At 45.5% G+C, this 26,375-nt stretch overlaps 1 protein-coding gene across 1 annotated transcript in view; it reads left to right on the forward strand.

Annotated features, from left to right (window-relative positions):
• The first annotated feature begins 3,128 nt into the window (after positions 1 to 3,128).
• LOC143358077 (uncharacterized) overlaps positions 3,129 to 26,375 on the forward strand; it is a 46,442-nt gene continuing 23,195 nt past the window's right edge. The window contains exons 1-9 of the mRNA XM_076794951.1: positions 3,129 to 3,593; positions 3,741 to 4,978; positions 16,274 to 16,468; positions 17,775 to 17,885; positions 19,376 to 19,465; positions 19,809 to 19,895; positions 21,118 to 21,216; positions 23,509 to 23,577; positions 24,655 to 24,756. Coding sequence (XP_076651066.1) covers positions 3,167 to 3,593; positions 3,741 to 4,978; positions 16,274 to 16,468; positions 17,775 to 17,885; positions 19,376 to 19,465; positions 19,809 to 19,895; positions 21,118 to 21,216; positions 23,509 to 23,577; positions 24,655 to 24,756 — 2,418 coding nt within the window. The 5' untranslated portion in view covers positions 3,129 to 3,166. The remainder of the gene's footprint in view (positions 3,594 to 3,740; positions 4,979 to 16,273; positions 16,469 to 17,774; positions 17,886 to 19,375; positions 19,466 to 19,808; positions 19,896 to 21,117; positions 21,217 to 23,508; positions 23,578 to 24,654; positions 24,757 to 26,375) is intronic.

Genomic DNA, 26,375 nt, shown 5'->3' on the forward strand with positions numbered 1-26,375 from the left:
GGTTGGAGGGGAAAAGTCTCGCAGTCGCTTTCGTTCGCGGCTGTTTTTGGGCAGAAGATTTTCCGGCAGGAGCAACAAAGAGGGAGGAGAAAGAGAAAGAGGGAGAGAGTGAGAGAGGGAGAGAGTGTGAGAGAGAAGTGCTCTCTCTGTGGAGCGCGCGCGCGTCGTTGAATCGCGGTAGTGTGTCATTCTAAAAATAGAGAGAGGTTGAAACGAGAGAGTAGCCGCGATCCGGGAGAAAGAGAGAAGGGATCTTGGTCTCTCCTATAGTCCCGGTCGTGAACCCGAAGAACGACCTCGGAGAAACGCGGGGCTGAAGAGAGGGAGCCGCGAGAAAGAAGGAGCTGCAAAAGGGGGGGGAAGGGATGCGGCTGGTAGGAAGCAAGATGGACGTTAAGGAGGAGGCAACGAATCAAAGAAAGGAAGACAGAAGAGAAGCAGAAGAACCAGAAGAAGAAGAGGAGGAGGAGGAGGTGGAGGAAGATTAAATTAAACAAGAGGCAGCGCGCGAAAGACTTTAAGAGCCGGCACGACGATAGAACGACTGAAACCCATGCGCGATTTTAAATATCACGCAGCGCTACGATCGCTCGGGACAGCGCATGCGTTTCTGCTGCAGCGCCTGCGCCTTTTCCCTGCGGTCTGCACTTTCTAATTTTACTGCACCTCGAAGAAGCGAAGTTCGTTTACAAGACTCGCCTGAAAACCCCCTTCTCTGTTTATAAACCGTGGCCGACCGTACTCTGGAATCCGTCGAGTCGTTACCAACCGCTGGAAAACACGATTTCGTTTTCCAGCTGTTCGACGGTACATCGACGATGATACCGTAGCAGAAGAAGAAGAAGAAGAAGAAGAAGGACTCCTCTGCTGGTACCGGAAGCGGCCTCTTCTTTGCGCCGCGGTAGTTATAAACCAGCGATACAAGCCGTGCTCGAGAGAGCCCCCGATAACCAACGTCACGATAGATCGACGCCGTTGACGAGACAGTTAGGTATTCGTTAACGACCACTTTAGACCGACGTATGGTTCCGCGTGGTTTTGCCAAGACCCGATCCCCTGGAAACACGCTCGCGCGACACTGAGTAACGGAATCATAACCGTGGCCATTAAGCAGTTGTCAGAGACCACTCGGCGGAATGGGATTCGTTAACAATTTGAGTGCCCCGGCTCCCAGAATCCGAAACGAAACTGTTGCAACTTTATAAATGAATCGCCGCGGTGATTTGTTTCGTACACCGAAGACAAAACTCCGAACACTTATGTACCAGAAATAATTGCCCCATCTCCACCACGAGGACCGGTCTAAAAATGTTTACATTTTAAATAAGGAAATAAATAAAGGAATAAAGGATATTAAAGGAAATAAATTCACTCCTGAACTTTACATATTTCCTAAAATACCTTTACAGTTGTCGTCTTAAGAATGTTCCATTTCTCATCATGCATTGAGTCTAATGCCGGATAGGTATCGAAAGCAGGTTTGCCCGACTTTCTTGTTGATCCTCTTCGCGCGACACGCGGAAGAGCGTTCTCTGCGGACTCCAGGAAGCGTCCGGGTATCCTTGAGCAGTTTCAGGTTTCATTTTCGAAATACGTTCGGTCGGTACGGCATAAATACGCGGGCGCACGGAATGGCTAATAATAGGAGGATTTGGCTTGGCAGCCAACGACGCTGGCCTGCACCGCTTCCTGTCTTCCATGCGGCCGTATCTTCCGTTAATTTCGCGCCCGCGGGCAGAAGAAGCCGAGAGACAGAGAGAAAGAGAGAGAGAGAGAGAGAGAGAGAGCTGTCGGCTCGAATCAGCCCCAGAAGAAAAGAGCCTCGTATTCCTGTCGTTGCTCGCGAAACTGCTGCCCGCGAATTACAAGCCGACCCCGCGAGAAGAATAGATTTCCTTGTCCGACCGAATGCGGAGCGATCCGAGAATAGAATCACCGTCGCCGTTTCAGGAAAGGATCTCCGGCTGCATACTTTCGTAATCGCCGGACTGCGGATGCTCTGACGGAGCGTCGTCCAAATACACGGAATTATTAATAACCGGACTCCATCCGACACCCCCGACGAGATGATCCCGATCCGGCGCAACCGAGGACACCGCAGGACCCCCTCGGCAAAATTGAGCAAACATCCTGCAACGCGATTTTACGTCCGAAATTCAGATTTCGGAAAGAACAAGAAGTCCTACAGATTCCCAACTAGCCGAAACATCTTCGTTTGCGTAACAATATGTTATCTAGATTTGTGCGAGAGAATTCGCAGCCTAACCAATCTCCGAGAATCTAATTTTGTCGACGAATTAAGACCCCGTGTCCCTCCCCCTGCATCCCTTAATTAAGTCAGAGAAAATTGTTCGTCCAAAAATACCCGATGACCTTATTTCGCAGGCGAACACTGAAACTGATCGTCCCGACCGGCGACCTGGTCAGAAGTGGTCTCCGTGAATGACCGTGCAAATTGCCGGTTGAAACATCGATCTATTATTCGCGTCCCATAAATCAAGGGATCGCGACGGTAAGGGGTCGGTTCCTCTCGAATTCCTGGGCCGAGTTGGCCCGACTTGGTTGTCGAATAACGAACGCTTGCTGCCTGTTATGTTTATGGGGCCACTCGCGGCGAGCCTCGCCTTCGCATAACCATAAACCACGCCGCCATTTTTTTCGGGATTCATTGGGCGCTCTGGGTTACGTCTTATGCGCCTACGGTGCTGGAAATGCTTGAACAAATCAGGAGACTCACAGGAGATATTTTTTGACAGAGTTTTTATGAGACGTCTTTAACACGTTCGCTACCATAGTCACACATACACGATCTCGCAATTTGCTCGTGGACGTTAAATTAATTTTTATGCACATTTCCATGTAAAGTTGTAGTGCACAACAGAATATTCAGAGCCTCTAAGACTTTGCTCTACTAATTTGTTTTAATATTTCGTAAATACAAACTTGTTCAATAGCATTAACAAATGGTTCCTACACCATCAAAAGTCGTCGGTTAACAGCCAAGTGGCATAATCCAAGCTCCATCAAAGAGACTTTTGAACCATACTTTCCCCAGACTTTCTTTTCCAAGCACTCGAAGCAATACCGAGAAGATCGTGAGCTAACGAATTATGGTTTGATTGCAGGTGTCCACGGTGCGACTGTCGGAGGATCGAGGCGCGCCATAATGGCGGAGGTGGCGACGAAGAAGTCGATCAGCGTCGTAAGTAACAAGAAGAGCGAGGTGTGCGGTGTGCAGTCTAACAACGGTTTGCTCGATTTGGATAACCTAACCACCAGTAACAATCAATTAATATCGTTGTGCGAGACCAACGACGACGAGGACGACCTAATCCTGACTAACAACACGCGTAACGAGCTAGACACGGAGGACAAGAGCCTGCAGGAGCTGATCGAGAGCGAGTTAGCGCTGCGAATCAGTTCTAACGCGGAACAAGACAGTGTTAATGAAACAGAGGACCAGGAAGAAGATCAGCCGCCCTCGAACCAGCCGGAAACAGTGAAGAGGATCGTGCTAGAGAGGCGACAGGACACTGTGGACGTGAACACGGAGTTCATCGTCGCTGAGACTGAGCATTGTTCGTTGATCGAGAGCGAGTTTGCTCTGCGAAACAGTTCCAACTCCGAACAAGCTAATGAAATCGAAACGGAGGATCAAGAGGAGAACGATCCGACGTTCGACCAGCCAGAGACCGTGAAGAGGATCGTGCTGGACAGGCGGCAGGACCTTGTAGACGGGGAGCGGTACAGTTATCAGAACGGCCACGTGTCGCCAGACGCTTCGTACGAAGCTAAGGTGAAGCCGGAGCCGATCCTGAAGAGTTTCTACGATGAAGAACAGGTGTTCTCCGAGGAACCGGAAGTTGGCAGCACGATAGTCATCGAGGAAACAGACGCCGGCGAGGTCGAGCAGCCGGTGCGCGGCCCTGTCGACGATGGCAGGTTATGCTCGCAGACCCAGGACGACGAATCCTCGTGTCCCATCGAAGACCCCGTCCCCCGAGGTCCCGACACCGAAGACAGGTCCTCGGAGATGTCCAATCTAGCCGACGAATCCGTCCAAGACGTCCCCTCGGACCAGCTAACCTCTGCGACACCTGTCACGTTCGTGGACAAGTATCAGGAGGAGGAAGAGGACCCGAACAAGGTCTCGAACAACGTGACAGAGGACCTCGTGGAGACGGATACCGTTCCAGCCGAGGATCAACGGACCAAGGACTCGTCCGAGGCCTGGGCCGAGCAGGTAACGTTCCAGGAGGCTGGCCAGTTCTCGGACAACTTCGACCAGACTCTGTGCCAGCACAGTTCTGAACTGTTCATCGCGCAGGAACTGAAGTCCGCTTTAATGCAGAACAGCAAGCCCGACGAATTTTTTGAACCTATTATGGCGGAGACCGGCAAGGAGGACGATGATTCTAGCTCGGTCGACGAGAAGATTCCCGAAGATCCGGAAGCTTGCTTGATCATCGAGAAGCCGCTGGAGGAGATCGAAGAGGAGGCGCAAGTGACGAACACTATGGAGTCCAGGAGCTTCGAGGACGTGACCTTGAGTCACTCGGACGCGTCCACCGATGCGGCCAGCACTCAGGAGTACATCGACACCGAACGTCGCGTGCTGAGCGAGGAGAACGATGCTGAGAGACTTCTGGAGATTCAGGGTTCCGAGGGTCTGCCTTTGGAGAAGACTCCGCAGGGTTTAATGGACGACGACGAGGAGGTGGTACAGAAAGAGGAGGAAGTCAAGGAGGAAGTCAACGATAACGCGGACGAGCAGAACGCGATTGCGGAATCGTCCAGCGAACTGTCCGTGTCCGAGCCCACGTTCATCGAGAACACCGTCTTCTCCGAGACCAAGTGCCACGAGACCGGCGCAGACTCGGATCTCATGGACGAGACCGCGGAAAATCCTGATTTGAACTCGCGCGCGCCGCTTGCCACTCCAGACGACGAGACCAGCGACGTTTCTAACGCGTGCGACGTAAGTTTTTTGCTTCTTTTGATACTAATCCGCCCTGCGCCAGCGTTTAGGGTCGACGGAAGATCAGGAAGGTACGATGCCTGCGCTTCGGTGTCTCTGTGAATGTTTTCTGTTGCGTGATTTGCTGTGGAGTTCTGTTTTTGGGAGGGGGTTAACGCGAGTCGGAATTTTGGGTTCTCTAAACAGAAAGTACATCGAACCCATTTGTTATGACTTGCAATAGTTAAGTTCGACATTTTTTAGAAACGTTTTTAAAAATGAATGAACGATTGGATTTTGCAGACCAGTTTGTGGACAAGGCAATCCTATATGCAGGATTTAAATGTTTCATGTTATTCATTTTTCGAATAATTCATTTTAAGATAGTCACAGTTGGCTCATTGAAGTGTTCGCCTTGCTCGAAAGTTTAAGGAAAGCCACGGAGCTTTGATGGTTGGAAGTTGGTTCAAGCTTTCGCCGACATGAAAGCAGTTCTCGCTTAAAGTTTTCCAACTTGCGGTTTCGATAGGCACCCCCTGAAGTTGCAAAGGCCGAAGCAACAACCTCGAAACTAATTCTCATTGAGAGCGATTGGCTGAATCGATGCTAGCCGCCGCCGCGCCGTCGAGGTACAAAGAACCACGCGGCGTTATTCGCGTTCCTGCGTGGTGTTGAGTAATTCCTGCGAACGAGCCATTCCGGCCCCGGTTTTCCAGCCGGTGCCTAAGACTAATTACAACGTGGCCCGCGCTCCCACGCATATTTCGCTCGTGTAATAATTAATCTCATTAATTCGCCGGCTACATTGTAGTCGGGCAGTGCCGTGTCTTTCGATCGACGCGTGTTTCTCGTTGCTTTTCAACGCTGATTTCACGTTGGCCGATTTCTGCATAGATACCAGTAACAGGTCAATTAATTCAGTACTTTATGTGTTGTAATATTCTTCATCCGATATTCAACTTTATTTATGTAATATTTAGTAACACGATTTTGTGTCCGGGTCAAGAAAGTAATTTTTGTTACCATACGTAATTTTGATAAGGTGGACGCAATACGACAGTGTTCTCAGTTTTGAGGTTCAATCATTTTGACTTCAGTTTGGCAGAATAAATTACCGTGATTTTTAATAGCACTTTACGGAGGTTTCTTCGACAGCCACGTGTCAAATTCATCGACACGCTCGAGGCGTATTGACAAAATTTTTGTCGTCGATTGGTCGTCCCCTAATTCGTTTGGAAGAATAAAATTTTTAATTCTCCGTGCAATGGCGCCGGATCTGTAGAATTTGTTGTATGAAAACATCTGTTTGGCGCCAAAAAGGAAGAAAAAAGGAACGCCGATTCATTCTTCTCGATCGAGCTTTTATTCGTGGTTTCGCGCGTTGAACGCGTCGATTAAACTATTCGCGGACGAAAGACGGGAACAATGGCTGTCGCCAGGATTGAACGGTCCCGCTGGAGAACGCCGGCGCGTCTAATTAAACGACAAAGGCGTAATTGGCCGGTTGACATCGCGCAGCCACGCGTAACCACTTTCGTTCTCCGTTATTTCTCTCCATTGACACCGGCAAGAATACGACACGCGACCGCCATTCGACAGCGAATCGAGTTCACGGCTGCCAGACGGGATTTAGCGGCTGAAACACGATCGTTGGAATTAAACTGCGCAAATCGGACCTCGGATATCGACAATCACGACGATTTTATTTAATCTTCACCCTGGACAACATACCAAACACTATATCTACGTCTTTACAGTGTTGGACATCTCTTTGCGCGAACAAAGGCAAAGCTAACCGTTAAAAAATTGCTAGTATAGTTGATTGACACTTTAGAATGAATCAGTGATCGATGTGCAGAATGCAATTTCACACAATTAGCTGAATCGCAGCGCTGTAAAATCGTAGATAACTTAGTAGAAATTTTTTTCCTACCGTAGCTTCAAATTCTTTCAATCTTTGTACCCTTTCGAATTGCATCTACCCATTTTTACGATAAATGCATGAAATCTGCAGTCTAATAATAATAATAAGCGCACAGGAAGCGTTCCTCTCGAAAAAAGTAAAAGTAAAAAGTGAAAGAACGCTTCGAAATTACGCTGCTCGCCGACTCGATGAAAATTGAGATCCACCGAATGTTAGATTCACACCTCGATCGTCCTTTCAGCTTTTCAAAACTCGATAGTACACACCGTCTAGAGAAACTCGAGATAATTGGACTGCCAGGCGAGCGTGTTCGTGCTTCGATGAATTTATCGAGTCGATGAAACAGTTAATGACGCCGATGAATACCTGTTTAATTTCATTTTCCCGCGAACCATGCTCGGATTTGCATAAACGTCCGCGATACGGCAATGATAAACGTGAAAGTGTACGGTTAGTGCTTAACTGAATTTCGCGGGGCGCTGTGCGCGGAACTGGCATCGCGAGTGCGCGTAAACGAACGGTGGCGTTTTATTGGCGTGATGCGAGAATGACAGTGTCAATTTGAATAATTTCCGTGTTCACGCTTGCGTCGAGGAACGAGGCAATCGTATTTTTGCTTGGGTGAACGTACTTGCACGTACGGGGAGCCGGATGTTGAAGATTGTACGAGTTCGCGTGGACCCTGGGCAGGATTATGTCACAGGTAGTTTTGGTATAGTGTACAGAGTGTATCAAAATAGTTAAGGATCCAGGAAAAAATTTTGGCGCCCAGGGAAACAGGGTTAAAGCCAAGAAATAGCGTCAGGACAGTTATTAGTCGAATAGAAAAATTATTAGAAGAATTACCGTACAAATACGTACAGTTTAGGAAGAGTCAATGGACAACTTGGACACAGTCGTTAGAGCCTGTTAAAAAATTTTGTAGCCCACGAAAAATTTTAGGAAAACAGGATTAATCCCAGTGAATTGATCAATCGAGTTCAAAAGCATTTGTGGGGCCCACGAAGACGGTAATACAGCCCTAACGTATTTATAAATTTGTATATACACGCCGTAGAGTTCTCACGAACTATAATTATGATAAGCTTCTAATTGGTTAGAATCGTAGGATTAATTTTTTCGACATACACCGCACGCAACTGTTTGATGCGCGTGTAGGATTACAGCAGGGTATTGTTGACGCAATGTCATCGCGCGGTGGACGATGCTTAGCACAGTCAACAACAAGTTCCATTATCGATCGACACCGGCAGTCACAACACGGTCGACGGCCGTGAAGTTAAACAACAACGTCGGACACACCTCGCCGACACCGGTGGAAACGTCCGCGATAATTTACTACGCGAGCAGACCGCGCGTACCGGAAGCGACCCGCTCGTTTATCAAGGCGTCGCTCTACGAAACCGAGTTATCAGGCAAGCCGGTTCAATGACCACTGACTGTAATCATGTGCTCCGAGTAACCTATTCCGCTCGGAACTGGCTTGACCAAGATCGAGGTCGCGACGCATCCTACGGATCGATCTGGCCGCCATTGTTCGGCTCGGATCTCGACACCTGTGACCCTCTTACTTCGCAATATTCATCCCTGCATACACTATTTCGCGACTTAGATTGTTTACTCCCCTCAATAGACAACCCGTTAAAGCCTCAATCAATAAGTGCATAAAATGTACACGTAAGAGCTCAGTCCAAACAGGAATATTTTCTTATTCTTTTTTATTTTTCATCATATTTTCCCGATCCGTGGAATTAAATTCGATGTCCTGAGAAAATCATTTCACAATCGGTTCAGTCAGAACGCAATTCTTCAAACACCCGGTGCTATACGATTTAGCGAATGTAAAATTTATTTTCTTGGGAGGCGAGCTATTTTGTTGTTATCGGTGTCCATCGGTGCTCTCTTCTGGCGCGTTGTCCGAGCGGTTCTGCAGCGTGTATCGCACCATTTGTTGTCGAGATGACGCACGAACGGCTCCATTGATTTCTTATCGGCGAACGAGGGAAACGTTACGGGATGATTGCCCATTTCACGCGCGTTGCCTTCGTCCGTGGAAGTCTCCTTCCGGAAAACGAAAGTTTCCGCAGGAACAGCCGCGAACTTTTGGTCTTAAGCCTCCTCTACACCGCCGTGGCTTTCTCTGGGATCCCTGTTAGGCGATATTGAGTCTGTACAACTTGCTAACGTTGTTTCAAGCATTGCGATACGGCCAAGCCGACTAGGTGCTGCAAACAAGCTTTTGTCGGCTTGGAAGCGAAGCTAGAAATTTTCATCGGTTACGACACACAGGAATTGCTGTGCTCGTATTACGTTCTTTCAGACTGCTTAATTGTTTCATTCATGGACGATGAACTCGGGTTTTAAAGCGAAAGAGGTGAAAATGAACGCCCGAGGCGTCGTTTAGTGCCTAAAGAGAAATGCTGAGGAAACTATCATGAAACTATAGCCAGTACGAGGAAGTCTTTGTTTTTCTTATTTTTTAAAGCTGTTCGCGAGTGTTCTAAGTAAACGGTCAAATAATTTCTAGTCCCACAATTAGCGTACACGCTCTAATCAAGCTATTTCTCGTTTAATTCTTTCATTGCGAAGACCATAATCCTTAATTAAGACTCAGAATCATTTAATAAGTGACAGCTATTGTACTCGTAAACTCTTTTAACGTCATGATTAGAGAGGCAACTGATCAAGCTTCTTTTGGATGTAACAAACTCATTAAGAAGCTTATTAATAACTTTCCAACAATTGGCGTGCTAATTGGCTAAGTTAAACTCGTCGTAAAATGGATACTTGGACATTTATTGCGCATTGTACACTGCTTGCAAATGTATCTGTTAATTTTAAACGCGATATTCTTGATGGATGGACGTTGAGAATGAGTTTGTATAGATAAAATGGCTATCTTTAAAAGTTTCTTTCAAATTATACATTTAAAAATAAATTAAGGAACTTAAAAATGCTGTTGTACCATTTTCATCTGCTTACAACTATTCAGTCCGCACAGCTTCTGTGTCTTGCAATTAATGTAGAAAATTTTGACTTCGCATTAGGGGGGTGAGTGTGCCATTACCACAAAATACCGCAATAACAATCGCAATCGTATCAATACAACGCTTCGTTTAAGAACATCAACTTAAGAACAAGAGGGTGCTCGGTCCAGATCCTCAGGATCGCTCGTTTTCGTCGAGCGCGACCTTGAGCCAGAGCCAGTCAAGGCCCCCCAGGTTTCCAGGCCAGAATCCCGATGTGTGTCAGGATCCGATTTTCCAAAACAAAAAAAAAACCGGTGTGTGCGCGCGTGTTACGCGAAACACGCTCGGCCGGTGTGATATCGAGGTCGATCTTTCGTGAAACGACCACTCCGACTTCAGGTCGGGGACCAATCCGGTGGCTCCTCTTGCTGCTGGATCTCCGGGGCCCCGGCACCTTTCGTTCTGCTAGGTGAGCAGACCGTGTTCCGCTCCCCTCGCGTGTTTCACCTGGCCAGCACGCACGCGGCCAACCGTCTCCCCGTGTCCGGTGGAAACGGCCAATCGCGGAAACCCACCTTATCCCCACGATTTCCTCCCGGCTGTCCACGCTTTGGAGAGCACCGAGTTTCCTGAACCTGGTGCTCGGAGCAACAGACATCTCCCGAGCCGTGGATCCAGCCGGTCGACGTATCATCCTCCGACGAGGATCGACGAGGATGATCATCAACAAGGTAGGACCTGGTCATCGATCGTTGGACACTCTCCTTCCTCCTCATTCTACCTCTTCTTCATCCTTTATTTCTTCGTCCTAGCATCGCCTTGGGATGTTCTTAGATCTTCGTATTATTACTCTGCTCATTGATAGATCTTTATTGTTTCTGTTCGACAAGGACCTGGTTTTCTTCACTCTCCTTCTTCGTCCTATAGTTGATTCGTGACAGTCTTAGTTCTTCAACGTAAACGTTTGTTTTATCACTTTGTCCAATCTTGTCGGGGCTGTTTTACCGATGGGTGGCTGATTATTTTGGAACACTGTCATCAAGTTTAAGGAGGAAGTAGAACATCAGGAGGAAATTTTCTTTGTTAGATTTCGTAAGCTTCCCCAAGTTTACCCAGTATGAAAAAATACGTAAAATACAAACAATCCTTTAGATTTCATTCAAATAAGCACGTTTGAGACTAAACAGAATATTTACACGCTACGTAGTAAGATGTTCAACAATAACCATTTTGTATCTACCGGACAAAAATATATCCATTAGAAACAATCCAGTCTTACAAAAGTCTTTTCTAAAAAAAATGTCCACTTCAACCCTGGTTCGTCTGGAATTAATTTAATCCGAAACGTTCGTTCAGCAGGTGCTCGATGACAGTGTGTACATTTCCGGGGCGATGTCCGCAGACAATTCCATTTTTTCCCGATAGCAATCGAGCGATCCAAGGAATAACCAGGACCCTCCCGAAGCAGAAGTTCCCCTTCCTTTCATCAAGTTCTCCCTTGTCTTCTGTCTCCTTCCTCGCATAGTGTTCGCTCTCCGACGTTCCTCCGTCAGCTTTCGTCGACCTCGTTGCCAAGGTAGACGCGCGCTGTCGTTCTGAGTGGGTGGCCGGTGCCCGCGTCTGCTCTGTGCCTTCTCTGGAAATCGATTTCCCGGTATAACAGTGTACACTAGTTGATCTCGGTGTGTGTTTGTGCACGTGCGCGTGGTTGTGCGACTCGTCCCGGAACAGACCGGAAGCGGCTGCCGAAATCGTTAGCGAGGGCAACGCGCGGGAAACCGCGCCGTTACCTTCGGCGTGGTTCGCGTGATGGAACCGGCGATGTTACACGGTATGTGTGAACCATGCTTCCCTATCCTGCCATGTACGACAGCTATTAACTCGTTGGAGAAGGTCTGAGCGAAATTCGAGGGACCTCGTGAACCGTACATTTGTAAGAGAAAAAATGTTTATTTTTCATGGAGATGCACAGTACTCACTTTTGTCACAAATGCATAAAGTCTAATCACAAATGTCCTAAAAATTCGTCCACTGGAATAAATTGTTCAATTTACAATTTCAATAGCATTCTTTACAAACATAATTGCCAGCCAAGAAGCACGCTAACCAATTCCTTCGAACCATCACCAGACATAATCTGCAACACTCCGCAAACGATCAATCAATTTTTCTGACTGATTTTATGCAACCAGCTGTCCATCCACCTGCCAGATATCCACGATGATGCCGCATTTTTCCCCTAAACGCGATTAAATATCAGGAGTCATCGGCAGTCGCTCCAAAAATCACGGAAAGTGAATCATCATCGCGCGCCGGGTGAATTAGAAAGTAGTGTTACGAAAGGCCGGCGGAAAGGCAGCTCCCATTCACCGTGACCATCTAAATTTTCATCGTGTCTGTGATCGTCGATCGTCTTCGATCGTTGCCGATACTCGTTCCACTCGAGACCGGGCGGATATTAATTACAACGCGCGATGATACGGTCCGGAGAGTTCTCGCGCGCGCGCGGCTCCGTGACTTTCGAAACGTGCTCGGCCGGCTTTCGGGAAGAATGCGAGCGTAATCGCATGCTCGAATCGGGTTCCTCGAGTTACGTGCGCCCGTAATTACGTGTCTCTTACGACGCCGGTGACGCCGGTAACGAACCATTGTGCCGATCACCCGGGCCTTATCGCCCAATAAGACGATCGCGATAAAGAGACGCCGAGACTATTCTCGCGACTAATTCCTGCGTCCGGGATCTCTTCATTAAACTCCACGGAGACAATCGAAATGAATTTCGCGGATGGAACGCTCGGTAACTTTCGCTCCGAGCATTAATTAAGTATTGCGAGTGATAGCTGTCCACTTGAGACAGATGCTATATTATTTCGGGTAATAAGCGGAAACGCTATTGATCTTTGCGGAGGAAGTTACTGATTTGCAAAGTGGGACGTAGGTGAGGAGTTTTGTTGTTTTAACTCTTCTTTTTCGTCGATAACCAAAATTTTCGCCGAAATTCAATGGTTTGCATGCTATAGCTTTTTTAATTATAGTGTGGCAATTTTGAGTGTTGTCTCAGAGGGGATTGTCGAGAGAAGTATCAAAAAGAAATCGAAAGTGGGCACCCGGGTCCACAATTATTGATGTAAGGGTTATTAAAGGATTTAAGGGAATAATGCGGTGGAAAACCTCTTAGAAAACTATTTCGAAAAATTATTTCAATAGAAGATCCAGTATTTTGTGCTTTTAGAATATCAAGAGCTCGGATTATTTGCGGTTGCTATAATTGACGTCCGAGTACAAAAATAGATTGAATATCAAAAAAAAATCAGTGTCCGGTGTTTCGGCCTACGACAATAAGTTTCCTGTTAAACAGATTCCATTACTGGCATCAAACTCGCCGGGCGAGCGGGTTCCATGAATATTTCGAAGCCGGCCGATTATTTCGCTGGAAATTGTTCCCCCGACAATTAACGGTGGACTCGGTAAACGCGGCTGCTAAATGAATTTCGGCCGGGGGTACCCTGTACGATGTTTACCAACACCGTTTAGACTTCCATCTTCGCAAATAATCGCAGTGGGAACCCGAACCGATCCGCTCGACTCCGTTGCATGAATATTTAACGGAAACGGTAATCGCGATCGTTTCAATTAAAGCGAAAACGCGGTGGAACATTTCACGACGTAGCACCGGCGTTGTTCCCGGTTGAACCGGACGGAGTTTCTCTGAATGATGCGTTCACAGTTTGGTCACAAATGGTCTTCTCGTTTGTCGGTCGTTCGACGTCCGTGAACCGGCGCGCGGCGCGGCGCGGCGGCACCGCCGGAAATTCATTAGGCATAACGACTACGATCAGAATCACCGTGAGAAATCACCGGCCGCGTTTAGGTTGCTCGTCGAGGTGTCGTTTACTTATCTCCGTTGACGTCGTTTACACGACTTTCCCGCTTTTCCAGGCTCGCCTCGTACACGATCGCGAGCGTTTTATCGTCGAGGGGCTCTTTCTGCTCCGAATAGGCGTTCCGATTTACAGATTGCCTCCGCACAGCCACAATTACGTTCAACCGTCCATTATGCGAGCACAGCACACTCGGAAATTAACGGTGAAAATATTAAGCGGAGCTCCGACCAGACCTTGAAGTCATACGATCGCTTTAAAAGCCCTAAACGAGCCAAAGGAACAACAAAAAATGTAATTTACGTCTGGGAAAGTGTCGGGCAAAGTGAAATTACGAATTGTGCAGTATTTCCGATGCGAGGCAGATGATAGATAACAGAAGTAGGTTCAAAGATTTATTATCGAGTCGTAAACTCGGTTTTTGCGGGTTCTGTACAGTGCTTTTTAGCGTGCGGATTTTTATGCTGGCTAAAAATATTCTTTGCCGACTGTAGTCAACGAGTGTTAAATAGAAATTAAATTACCCTCTTTCATTTCTCTCTTGCATTATTCTATAACGTATTGACTGCTTCTTATTTTATGCACGCCTTGTATAAATATATTCCGTGTACAAGGAATACATTAAATACTGCCTATCAGGGCTGTAAATTTTCTGAAAAAAGAATTATTTTCGAGCAGGTTCTAATATGTTCCTATCAGCATTTTTCTAAGATCAAAAAGCCAAGTACGAAAGAGAAATAATGGCAGGAAAGAGTTGCGAGTTTTAAGTAGAAATTAGAAATGAATTCCTAGGTTGATTAGCCGGAATTTCGGCAGAAATCGTCGCGATTTAATGACTAAACCGGACGGTCTACCGCACGATTTATATCCATCTAGCTGTTAATACCTTATTAACGCGTGGAAAAGGAATGCGCGACTCGGTTTGCCCTTTCATCGCTCTGCACGGCTCGTAACTCGGCCATTTTATTAATTGAAGAAAGCGGCTGTGCGTGGCTTCTTAACCCGGACGCATCTGTGCGTTAAACGAAGTCGAGTTGTTCGGCGTCGCTAATTGTAGGAATCCAGAAATAGATCGACAAATCTTGGTCCACGCTACTGTTTCCTCAGCGAACCGTTTTCTCAATCTGTCTTAGCCTCAGAACATTAATTGATTGTTACCGCATATCCGCGATCGGTCGACGACTTTACGAGAAATTTTCCCCTACAAAGTGCATAATTAAAAACTGCTGGAAAAGCATTGATAGTAAATAAAATGCTTTGAAAATTTGTGATCATATTGCTGTATTTTATTTTGAAAACATTATAACATTTTTATCTTATGACCATCTCGCTGTATTCTGTCTTGAAATCTTTGTTTTATGATCATCGCGTTGTATTTGACCTTAAAAATTATATTTGATCACCACCACTAACGAAAAATGGAAGACAACATTTTTCTACGGATCAAATCAGTATTTTTTTTTTTATCTTTATCGCTTCTTGTTATCATTTCCGCACTTACAACGGATTTCCCGATGATTCAGGGCGCGTATCGGCATCGATGAATTTCGCATAAAATTCGATCGGTCGAGAATTCCGACCTAATTTTCGCTGGTTGTCACCGTTGGTCCACTTTCGTAGCACGCAGGAAGACGAGTTACCATTTTCTATCTCCGCAATAGAAACCGCCCGTGCAATTACACGGGCGTCGAGTGTCACCTTTCCAATATGCAAAATAGTAGGCCACTGGTCAGCCTTGATTTAGCGGACGCCTGCGAAAAAGAAAAAAAAAAAAAAAGAAAACGGTCACTGTCCGAACGACGACAACGACGACACTAATCGTTGGGTTTGGCATCGTGCAAGAGCAAAAGGACCAGAAGAGGTGCCGTCGTATAGGAAAACATACAGAAGGAGGTCGCGGCTAGTCGATCGGTGTTATTAACGACTCCACTTTCAATCTTTCGTAACTTTCCAGGAGGATCCTCCCTCCGGATGTCTCTCGCGTTCCAAAGACGATATCCGCGAGATCCGTCGTTAGGGAAATTGGTCGTCGCGCTCTTCAATCTAGTCGTTAACTATTGCCAAGCGCTCTTGCGAGATCGCCAGTCTTCAACTCCTTGAATTTTAATGCCAATTATATTCCCTCCGATTTTTAGACACAGTGTTGCTGAATGTTGCACGATGCTGGGAAAATGTTCCGTCAAAATTATGTTAATCTTTCAACTTCAGACAATTTTTATTCTGCATAAAGATCTGCAGTCCAATCATAATGACTCTAAACAGCTCGGCATTAGCAATACCAATGCTAATGCTGAACATTTTTTTAAATTATGTGTGTACCGAAGGTACACTAAAATTGTCACTCTTAAAAAATCGTTAGCACACGTCTTGCAATTAATTTGATCGTGTACCTGAGTGAAACACATTAGGAGGAACAAAGACTGACCCAATTCGGGCCCGTCACCGAAAGAAACGAGTCACACGAAAATTCCCCGGGGCAGACAGGGTTCACCTAGAAACAAATGCCGGGCAATTAAAGTAATTACCCCCGTTTTTCCCGTAGAGCGAGAGCCGTGAGGAGACAATAACGACGACAGCGTCCGTGGTGACCTCGTCGACGACGAAGAGCGGTACCAAGACGAAGAAGAAGAAGATCGAGGGCGTCGCTGGGAACGATGCGTCTCCGAACCTCACTCCTCGCACAAAGAAGACCAAGAAGAGCAAGAAGAACGAGCTGGAGAAGGAGAACATCTCCGTGGTAAGTGGACGAGGCGATGATCCGTGTTCGTTCGATTCTCCGTGCAGGGATTTAGGATTAGGCTCCTCGCGCGTATCAACGAGGACACGCATCTACTGGAAACGGTGATCCGAAGGAAGGAGGAGGCCAATCGGGACCCAGAGAACCCAGAAGAGGCAGCGTGGGTATAAAATAACAGCGTGCATGAACCGTTATCGTGTTAATTAGCGGCTGGAGCCATCCACCGATCGAGGGACGCTCGTCGTCGCTCGAACGCCAAACCGGAAGTCCTCCTCGATCCTTCGCTCGCATGATTCCCGGCGACGACGCGACTGCGTACAGTTTCCACCAGGTTTTCACTTTAATTGAGAGGAGCCGGACGTGTAGTGTTTTGCGACAGAGACCAAGTTTCGTTTTTTCTTAACCGCGGTAATTGTTCCGGCGAACAAATCCGCCGAGGAATCGACAGCGCTCGAAAGAGGAAATCGGGACTTCCGTTCCATTCGGCGAAGACCACCGGCTCTGTTCCGTCGTCTGGGAAACTCTCCCGCTTAGGGAAACCCAGTTTCCCGACCAGCTTTCCGAGCAATCCTCCATAGTCTTTCTGAACACCTTTTCCGGAGCATTATTCGCTTTTTTCTCGGTGCCAGAATTCCTGCACCGAATCACTCGGTGACTAAACATTTCCTGTATCGAGGTTCATACCTTTTCTACCTCTTGTGTCATTTTAGAAAGTTTTCATTTTCTGGGTTGTTCGATTTGAGCTTTTTAGTTTGTTTGGAAAAAGTGAACCACTTGATCAAAAATTTTTCATTGGGGCTCGATTATACTTGTACACTTGTACCACCGCTATAAATGAACGTCCTTCATAAATTGGATCTTGAAGTATTGCACGCAATTTACACATTTCTCATTCAATTCTGATAAAATTCAACGTGGACTCACTTTCATACCTCAAACGGAACAGTGTACACGATTTTTTAATAACATCAATTCAAAACTAAGTAATCTGATTCTTCACTCAAAACTTCCGTACGGAAGCATTAACCGCAAGAGTTACACTCTCCGAGATTATCTTAACAAAGTCCCGAAGAAAAATTTTCGATTCCACCTTCCATTTCCTCCCAAAAAATTCCTTCGGGCAGGTCTAACCGCCGGAGTTCGTAAACCGGAAATTCCGCAGGATCGCGGACGACGGAACATTCCCGGAAGTCTTTCTCGGTGACCCCAGGAGTTTCTAGACTTCCTACGGGATGCATAATCCCAGTGACAATCGATTCGTTGCATGTATGTGTACAGTGTGGCACGTGTTTCTCTGTGTTGTCAGAACTCTAACTTGCGAGAGCCGAGCATGCACACCGGTTCCCGGCAAACGCAACCGGAATCGCTCGATTTCTCGGACGAGAACGATCTGTCGAACGTGAACGTCAAGTCTCTGGTAAGTCTTATAGCGACGGTGACACGATAGATCGCGATAGAGAGGAGTGTTACGAAATGTGTATATCGTTCGATCGAAACGGAGAATTTGCCGCGCGCGATCTAGCAAATTGACCGCGATCGGATTCGCGACGCGAGCCGTGACGATGCAGCGTTTCTTAACTATAGTTAGGGGTAACGAGGCAGCGAAAGCCTGCTGGTAAAAGTCAGTGAAAAGAAGACTAGGGGAATATTAGGTAACAGGAAGATATTGGCGAAGGAAGTTTCTTTGAGGCGTCTTCATTTTCGTTTCATTTCAATATATATCCTTGCAATCTAAAAAACAAATCTAAAATTTGTATACTTGATGTTTAGAATCTTTAATTTCATTCTTCTCGTCGCAATTTAATTTAACGACACTTTAGTTTTGTTTTTAAGAATTTTTTATATTCATTTCAATGTTGTATACTGTCTCTTCGGATTTTAAAGAAGCTAATTAAGGACTCGATTAAGTCAAAGAAGCTCTTGATCCGGTTATAATGGCGGGCAACGAAGTCAGAATATCATACAGGATGTCCCAAGCGAACGATAACACTTAAATATTTCCTGTCTTTTCAGTGCGTTTACGAATTTACATATTTAAGGCAAAGTTTCAAGGATTTTTACTTTGAAAAATATATTCTTTCTTGTAGAAATATGCACAAGTGTCCTTTTGAAGAAATTGAAGATAATCGAGGCTTGAAACACAAGTGTTCTGATACTTGAGTTAAATGTTCCCAGTTGAATGATTTAAAAAATATTTTATATAAAAATCGCGAAACATATTTATCAAATATTTTTCTTTCATCGAGCAATGTTGAGCAATAATCAGGTATACAAAGTGGGGAATAAAAAAGAAACGAATGATTTGAATATATTTTATTGCACTTAAAATATTCTGTTTCGCTTGGGACATGCGGTGCGCATTTAGAAAACCACGGGAACGTTTGTGCGCGAATTCCATCGCAAATTCGAGATCGTTTATCCGGCTGTTTACCTTGAATTATTTGGTAACCGATGGCAGCATTGTCAAAGAGACCGCGATAGCATTAATGAACCAGCGCTTGCTCAATTTGGCCCGTAAGTACCTTGCACGTAGAGAGTCAGCGTTCCGATATACGGTCAGATCGATCCTCAGCGATCTATAAATCAATCCGCTTCGAAGCGTACGTCGCGTAGGGTGATTAATTATCCTGGGTGGCTTTCGGTCGGGCTAGATCCCTTTATAGATCATTGTGGCTCGACACCGTATGTCTTTTACCGTCCTCGACACCGTCGTAATCAAGATTCAGTAGAAGCCCCCGCCCGTTTTCGATCTCGTTTATACCACACACCCCCCCCCCCCCCCCAGTATAGTAGTCGATCTGTCTGAGTATGTGTGCAAGTGTGTACGCGTGTATGCGTGTGTCACCGTACGTGTGACCCACAGAAGCATGGTGACTAGGTTTGTTGCATTGTATTTTGTGCATGCAGACACAGACATATGTATCGGAGGCGACTCGCCACGAGCAGGATCGATCGATCAAGGAAAAGATCGCGACCGGCGTGTCGATCAAGCAGCTGGTGAGTAACAAGTATCCGATACTTCGGTTCGATACGATCGTATTGCCCGCGATTCACGTGCACCGGTCATATCGCGTCGATCTACTACATATCTATCTGTGTTAAATCTTCTCTCTCTCTCTCTCTCTCTCTCTCTCTCTCTCTCTCTCTTTCTCTATTTTATTGCGATTATTTCGTACTCGTGATTTTTTTTCTCTTTCAATTTTAATTTTGTACTCCTTTTTTATTTTCTCTCATTTGTTTTTTTATTTTCGAGATGCTTGTTCGCGCGGCTGAACGGCAAAAAACCGCTTCGATGGCTGTCGATACACTTTTGTCAGTTGTATTTTGTTGTCACTAACAGTGTCGTAGCTTTGGCGACATCTCGAGCATGAGCGACGGCGATCAGACGGCGTACGGGAAAGCGAATCACGCGATGGAGACCGAGGAGGTTTGTATCGATACACTCGTTCGTTTTTCTCTTTTTTTTTTTTTCATTTCATCATCCATCTGTTCTCTGTTCTCGTCTTTTGCTCGGGCAGCGAACAGAAAATCAGCGGGATCGCCCGTCAACGTCGATCGAATAAACACATGTTGCATTATTTAGATCTTCGTGTAAGTTTCAGATTCACAAAACTTTTATTCGAACACTTACAATGACGTTTATACAAACAGGTTCATTTTAAGAAACATCGAATCAGAGAAATCACGCGGAATTCGATTTTTTAATTTCCCATTAAAGAAATTCTCCAAAGGAATAAATGATTCCCCTAACGGGACACGAGTAGAGCAAGACGGGATCGACGGGCGGTCTCGCTAATTCGAAATGATGATTCAGGATTTAAGAAAGCAATCTTTAGCGGTCCAGAGTTAACGAACTAGTATATTCGAGATCTCGAGAAATGATCGTTTCTACACTTGAATCCGAGCCTCAACGCCCGCAATACATTTCGATCATGCCGTTCGGTGTGTGTCTCCGGCGAGACTGTTTCGATTTATAAACGGTTCAATCGGTTCAATTCGTTCGGGACATCGCATCGGTGCTCTCGGACGGCACACAGCAATTGGTGTTCGTTCAGAAGCATGTCAACAGCATCCGACGTTCACGTGTGCGACGGGATGAACGACAATCCTATTAACAGTTTTATTGTTGTTGCATGTGCCATATCCGAACTTACGTTTTAGTCGCTTCGCGCGGTACGATTGTTTTTGCCGATTAGACTATAAATTTTAACTCCTGATCATCGTAACAGCATACTAATCGCCGACGGGGGCGCGAGCTTTGCGGCTTCATGCTCAATCAATTTTGATCAATTGTTTTACCAACGTACACTACCATAGGCTTCATAGAAGCCATCTTTTGTTATCGTTGGATTCAAAGGCTTTGTACATTGTACTTCTTTTAATCGTCTCTGGATTCAAAGGCCTTCTGAAAAGAAGTTTTAATTGATACTACTCTTGCGGAACATTTGTGGAAGCAATTTTCGATTGTCATTGATTTTGAAGTCTTTTTAAATGGGATTTTTGTTTCGGCTGGTGAGAGAATCAATCTTGAATATTGTTATTATTAAACGATCTTTTGAAAAGAAAGTCGCAAAGCTCGCAGCTCCGCGATCACTGTCCGCAACTTACCGCTAATCTTGAGTTCCCGTTGACGCTCCCGACGATCCTAGAAAGCAAGGTCGCTGGGTGATCTTCGATTATGCGAGAAGGGTTACTCGAAGTTCACCAGAGACGCACTCGTCTTCACCGGGGTGTCGGTCAAGGCCCTCGTAAGTACCTTTCGTGAACCCATTGGGCTGCGTCGGAGACATCTGGAACAATGCGATCGCAAAACAACACCTTTTCATCAATTGCATTCGAAGCATTTCTTCTGATCTAGAATGTTTCCACTGTACACGATTTATTTCTGTTTCTGCATATGATGTTTGTCACTATCACTCGTATGTATGACGCTTGAATTTTTAGCAATATTTTAGATACAAACGAAGCAGTGTAAAAATTTGTTAAGATAATGACAAAGCAAAGGTGGTTCAGAGTCTCCTCTCGAGTGCGTATCGTCTCGCTTAATAATGATAACACAAGGCGTGACACGTTCTGCGCGAAGATCACCGTGTCTAACAAATGATCAAGGAGGATTCCAGCTTCGGATCGATCCTCGAGGGAATCCTGGGGTGCGTGCACGTGATCGCGATCCGCTCGAGTACGTCGCGCGTTTTGCTGTAGGAGTCGGTCGTCGTCACGCCACGAATGCTGTCTCTCCATTTAAGGGAGGGCCGGCTTTGATAATAACCTACTGCTACTCATTTGCCCCACTTTGTACTCGGCTCGCCGTAGAATCGAGGTCTCGTGGCTTTTTTTCCGTTTCCTTTTTCCTCCTTATTTTTTTAAACGTATCCGGCGTTTATCGGTTAACCGGTTACGGATTTTGTGTCGGGTGACATAATTCCCGCTCGAGCATAGTGAAATCGTCTCCGATTCGCGAGCAACGGAACTAGTCATGGACTCCGAGGTTGGACTGCCCTGGGAATAATCTAGGTTTCTTCTGAGGGCAATGCTTTGGAACCATCAGAGAAAAGAGAAACGAAGTGTTATGTGGATCCCCCTAGGTAGAGTGCTCTAAGTGGGCGTGGCTTTGGTGCTCTCGACTTCCGCCTTCTGCAAACTTGAGTTTAAATACTACTTAACACCTTTTTCCTTTACGCTCAAGTCTTCAATGGTGATTCAACGCATAACCTAAGAAAACCAGTAAGAGTAATGAGCACCATTTGCCTTCACAGAGTTCTAGATTCCACCACAGAGCTCGTGGGCGTGATCTCCAGTGGGCGTGGCTTCGCTGCTCTCACTTTTAATAGAGACTCTTCTTCAAAGCCCCTATCGTTGCCGAATCTAAAACAGCTAGAATAATAAGCAAGCTTTGTAAAAGAAACAGTATGCCGTAAAAAGATGAATTCCTCCCACCGTGTCTGCGTTTATAGCGTCTCGAGTGGGCGTGGCCTCGTGGCTCCTGCCTTCGACCGTTCCATTGCCCCAAGGAGCAACCTATACTTCCCAAATAGTATAAACGATCTAACTCGTGGAAAATCATAACGGTGATGCGAACACGGTCCACTATTCGCGCGGAATTTCAATTTCCCCTCGATCCCATGAACGATAATATAACCGATCGTATCGAGCACGCGACCGAGGATCGTCGAGAAGTAGAAAGCCAGCTCCAGAGAGACGATCGTGCCAAAAATGAAACTCGAACGATTCGAGCTGTCTCCGAACGCTGTCCCATCTCGCTCTTCTCCTTCGTTCCTCTTCTCTTCTCTCTGTGGGATGCAGCGGTTGCCGAGATACGTATCGGCCGATTGGCAACCGGCGGCCATTTACGGTCCACCATTGCCAGCTCGATTGCTGTTCGTATTATACGGGACGACTCGTCGAATTAACGCGTCCATCGAGATGCCATCCAGTTGGCAATCGGCTCCGTAATTGTTGTAGATCATCGGAGGCGGATGAAGACGCTGATGGGAATCGGAAAGACTCGATCCGACAGCGTTTACCCCTCCGACCCGAGTATAATCATTTCGTCAACTAAAAGATCGAATTTTTTGTACGATTTTCCTTCGAATCCTTATATGCATATTCAGCATTCCACCTGAATTTTTAAGAATATGTTTTACGCAAGAGAAAAATTAATCGATAGCTGTAATTGCTCCCAGTCAGAGCTGAAAGTTCCGATTCCAATCAGTACGTATCATTTGAATGACGATATAAACTCGTGATTTATATTAAATTTAAAAATGGAATTCTATCGTTTTTAAGGTTCCAGTTATTTTTCTAAATTAATAATGGATGATTTGGAGTGGGATGTATCAGGTGTGAATGAAATGTTATGGCAACCGGTGGATCCTGAAACTCGAGAATGAAGGTGTACCGCTTATAATATCGACCCTAACGCGACACTAACCCGCAGCCCGTGCTGTTTCTTTCTTTTTGTTCGGTCCGCCCTCTCCTGGCCGTGCATGAAAAAACCTTAACCGAAAAAATCACGAAAAAAATCGACCTCCTCGGGACAGAGGGCTTCCTACTGTAGTTTGGCAAACTTAACGAACGAGGGTGTGGAGACGGATCGGCCGAGGTTTGAGGTAAGCCCCCCTGAAACGGAGAGATGTTCGTACCGACAGGTTCAATCTCTTCTGAACATTTTCTTTTCCGCTTCTGCCTCGCTCCCTTCGCATATCTATCACTATCTCGCTTACAATTTATTATTAATTCTCACATCATCGAAAATCTCTCATTATTTCGGTCGTATAGATACTAATTCGACGGACGAACTGTACCTACAGCGAACCCACCCTGTATCCCTTGTGCTCCGTATTTATCCACCATTGAAACAACAATTCTACTCATCTGTAGACTAGCGATACGTTTCTTCGTTTGTAGAGAAAAATGAGGCATGGTGTGTGCAAACTTCAAACATGAGCTCAGGCTTTGTTTTAATTGCAGTGTGACTAGTGAAACGATCATTCTACTCATTTAGAGACCAGTATTAACTTAAATCTTGTAAATGATCAAGATATAGTCTATTGGGAAACGAGTATTTCTAGACTAGTACTACCCTAAATCCCGTGAGCAATCTTAAAGAAAACATTTACAGAATATGTGAACTTGAAAAATGAGTATCTGCAAAACAATACTAACTTAAATCCTGTGTAATGATCAATTTATATTGTGTCAAAATGTAGGAATAAAATCTTAAAATTGAAAAAATTTGAAAAGTGACGTCAAAAAAGAAAAGGGCTGAAGAACGCCTAAATTGCAAGAAATGAGCAGAGTTTTCGTTTCACCTGAAGCCTCCCCAATTCTCAATCTCCCCCACGTCCCGTTTGAGAGCCCCTAATCGCACCCAGTTAGCACGAGGTGTTCCCGACCCACCTGTGTCACCGTGGGCACCCTTCAAGCTTCTTCACCGTAATCGTGGAAAAAGAAAAAACACAAAAATCGAAATACGATTCGATTCGCGGGGGCACAATTTCTCCCGTAAAAATTTGTTGAACGCAGAGGAACAGTAAAGTACACGCTTTTACGCTCACGCAGAACAGGCTTCAAGCTAGACGACAAAACACCACGAATCCACGAGTTCTCTCTTTCTTTCCCGACAATCAGCACACGGCTCGCTTCGCCGATCTCTCGTTTGACGCCTCCACTGTTTGTGTTCGCAGAAGTCGAGCTTCAATAAATTCGACGCTCTCAGCAAGAAGACGGTGCTGCATGTGCGTTCGATCGACGCGGGCAAAGTGCAACAGCAGCTGAACGCCGCCGCCGTAAGCGCCTGTTCTTCTTCTTTCTTTCTATTTCTTTTTCTCGTTCTTCGCCGTCTTCGTCGTCTTCTTCTTCGGCTCGCGAGATACATACTTATAAGATCGACGCGCTTAACCCTTCTGTCGCGGAGAGCGCGTGTAAATAGCCTCTCCGCGTCGAGCTCCTGGTCGCCAACTACAAAGAGGGCTGCGCTGGGGGATGTAGCTTTTCACCGAAGGCTGAAGGGTTGCTTCCGCGAGATTCGCAGCCAGGCCTAAACACGATCTTTCTAGTGGTTTTTACACTGCGGATGTTTATGCAATTTCACTGCCTTCGCTCGAACCTGCCTTCAACTCTTTTTACATCTGTTCACACCAATTTTTACGATCACTTCATACGCTGTTCCATACTGATTTGTTTTTTTTCTCTACTTGACTCGTACATCGTTTATCACCTGTTTTTCAAATCATACGCTGTTTTCTATCATCTTTTAAATTTTGTTCGTACGTTGTCACTAATCTTTCTGCAAAGTGTGTGACACCAATTTCAGTAATTATTTTAGTAGTGTCTTCAGTTCTTTTGTAAACTGCTTCATACTATTTTTAAGCTTGTCTACTTGTGAACTGCTTATCGTTGATTCTTTTATGAAATACTTTCAAGGTTTTCAAAGCAACAGTGGAACAGCATTCTCTACTATTTCATACCAATTTAAGAAATTCTTTTGTGGACAGTTTCAGACGATATTGTTTTTTATGAATTGCTTAACACGGATTTTTTCACACCACCTTCATAAACAGACTCAAGAAGATCGAATCAACATGAAAATCGTAAGAAATGTTATTTATGTAGTTCAGCACTGTCAATGTAATTATGAATGCGTAAACATCAGTAGCATACGAGTTAGACAGCATGTGCTTAATGAATCAGAGTTTAAATAAAATCGCTCTCCCATTTGCTAGCGACTTTATTTCATAATTTTGTTCATTAGACAGCTTGTTGAAATGATCATGTTTAGAAAAGAACGTCAAGAAAAACGGATTGGAATTTTCATTTCTTTGTGACTGGCTCCAGTGAATAGAAAAGTGAGTGTTCAATTTTATCGATGTGCATTTTGCAAGGTTCCCGGAATGTTTGCATCCCACGGACAAAGTCCGCAGTCCATTAGTCAGGATGAGAAAAATTAATGAAAGACGCGCATTTCCGTTCGAAGAAAAAACTCATTCGCTGTCTAGTAATTACAACGGTAAACAGAAAGTGTACCGTCGTGTTCATGCGCGAGTAAAAGGGGTGCGAGAGCCTGAGGGGTTGGTTCACCCCATCTATTACGTACGGACTGCGGATGGATCTGCAAATGCGGATTATTATCCTCCAATTCACAACACGACGGTCTTAAACCATAACTCGGAACAATTTTCTACCGTACGAAAAATTGAATGATAATCATTATCGAACCGTTAACGAGTCTATTCGCTCCAATTGTGTATAACTTTCGATAAACGAGTCCGAACTAACAATAACGCGGTTGGTCGAATAGAACAGTACTCGTCAAGCATAACAATAATTGAGAATTCGACGAACCTATTAAATATTCTGCTGCTGACATAAATTCGAAAATTAGTTCGATTTAAGCTGACAAAATTCT

The sequence above is a fragment of the Halictus rubicundus genome, chromosome 10, assembly GCF_050948215.1.
Source record: "Halictus rubicundus isolate RS-2024b chromosome 10, iyHalRubi1_principal, whole genome shotgun sequence".
Lineage (NCBI taxonomy): Eukaryota > Metazoa > Arthropoda > Insecta > Hymenoptera > Halictidae > Halictus > Halictus rubicundus.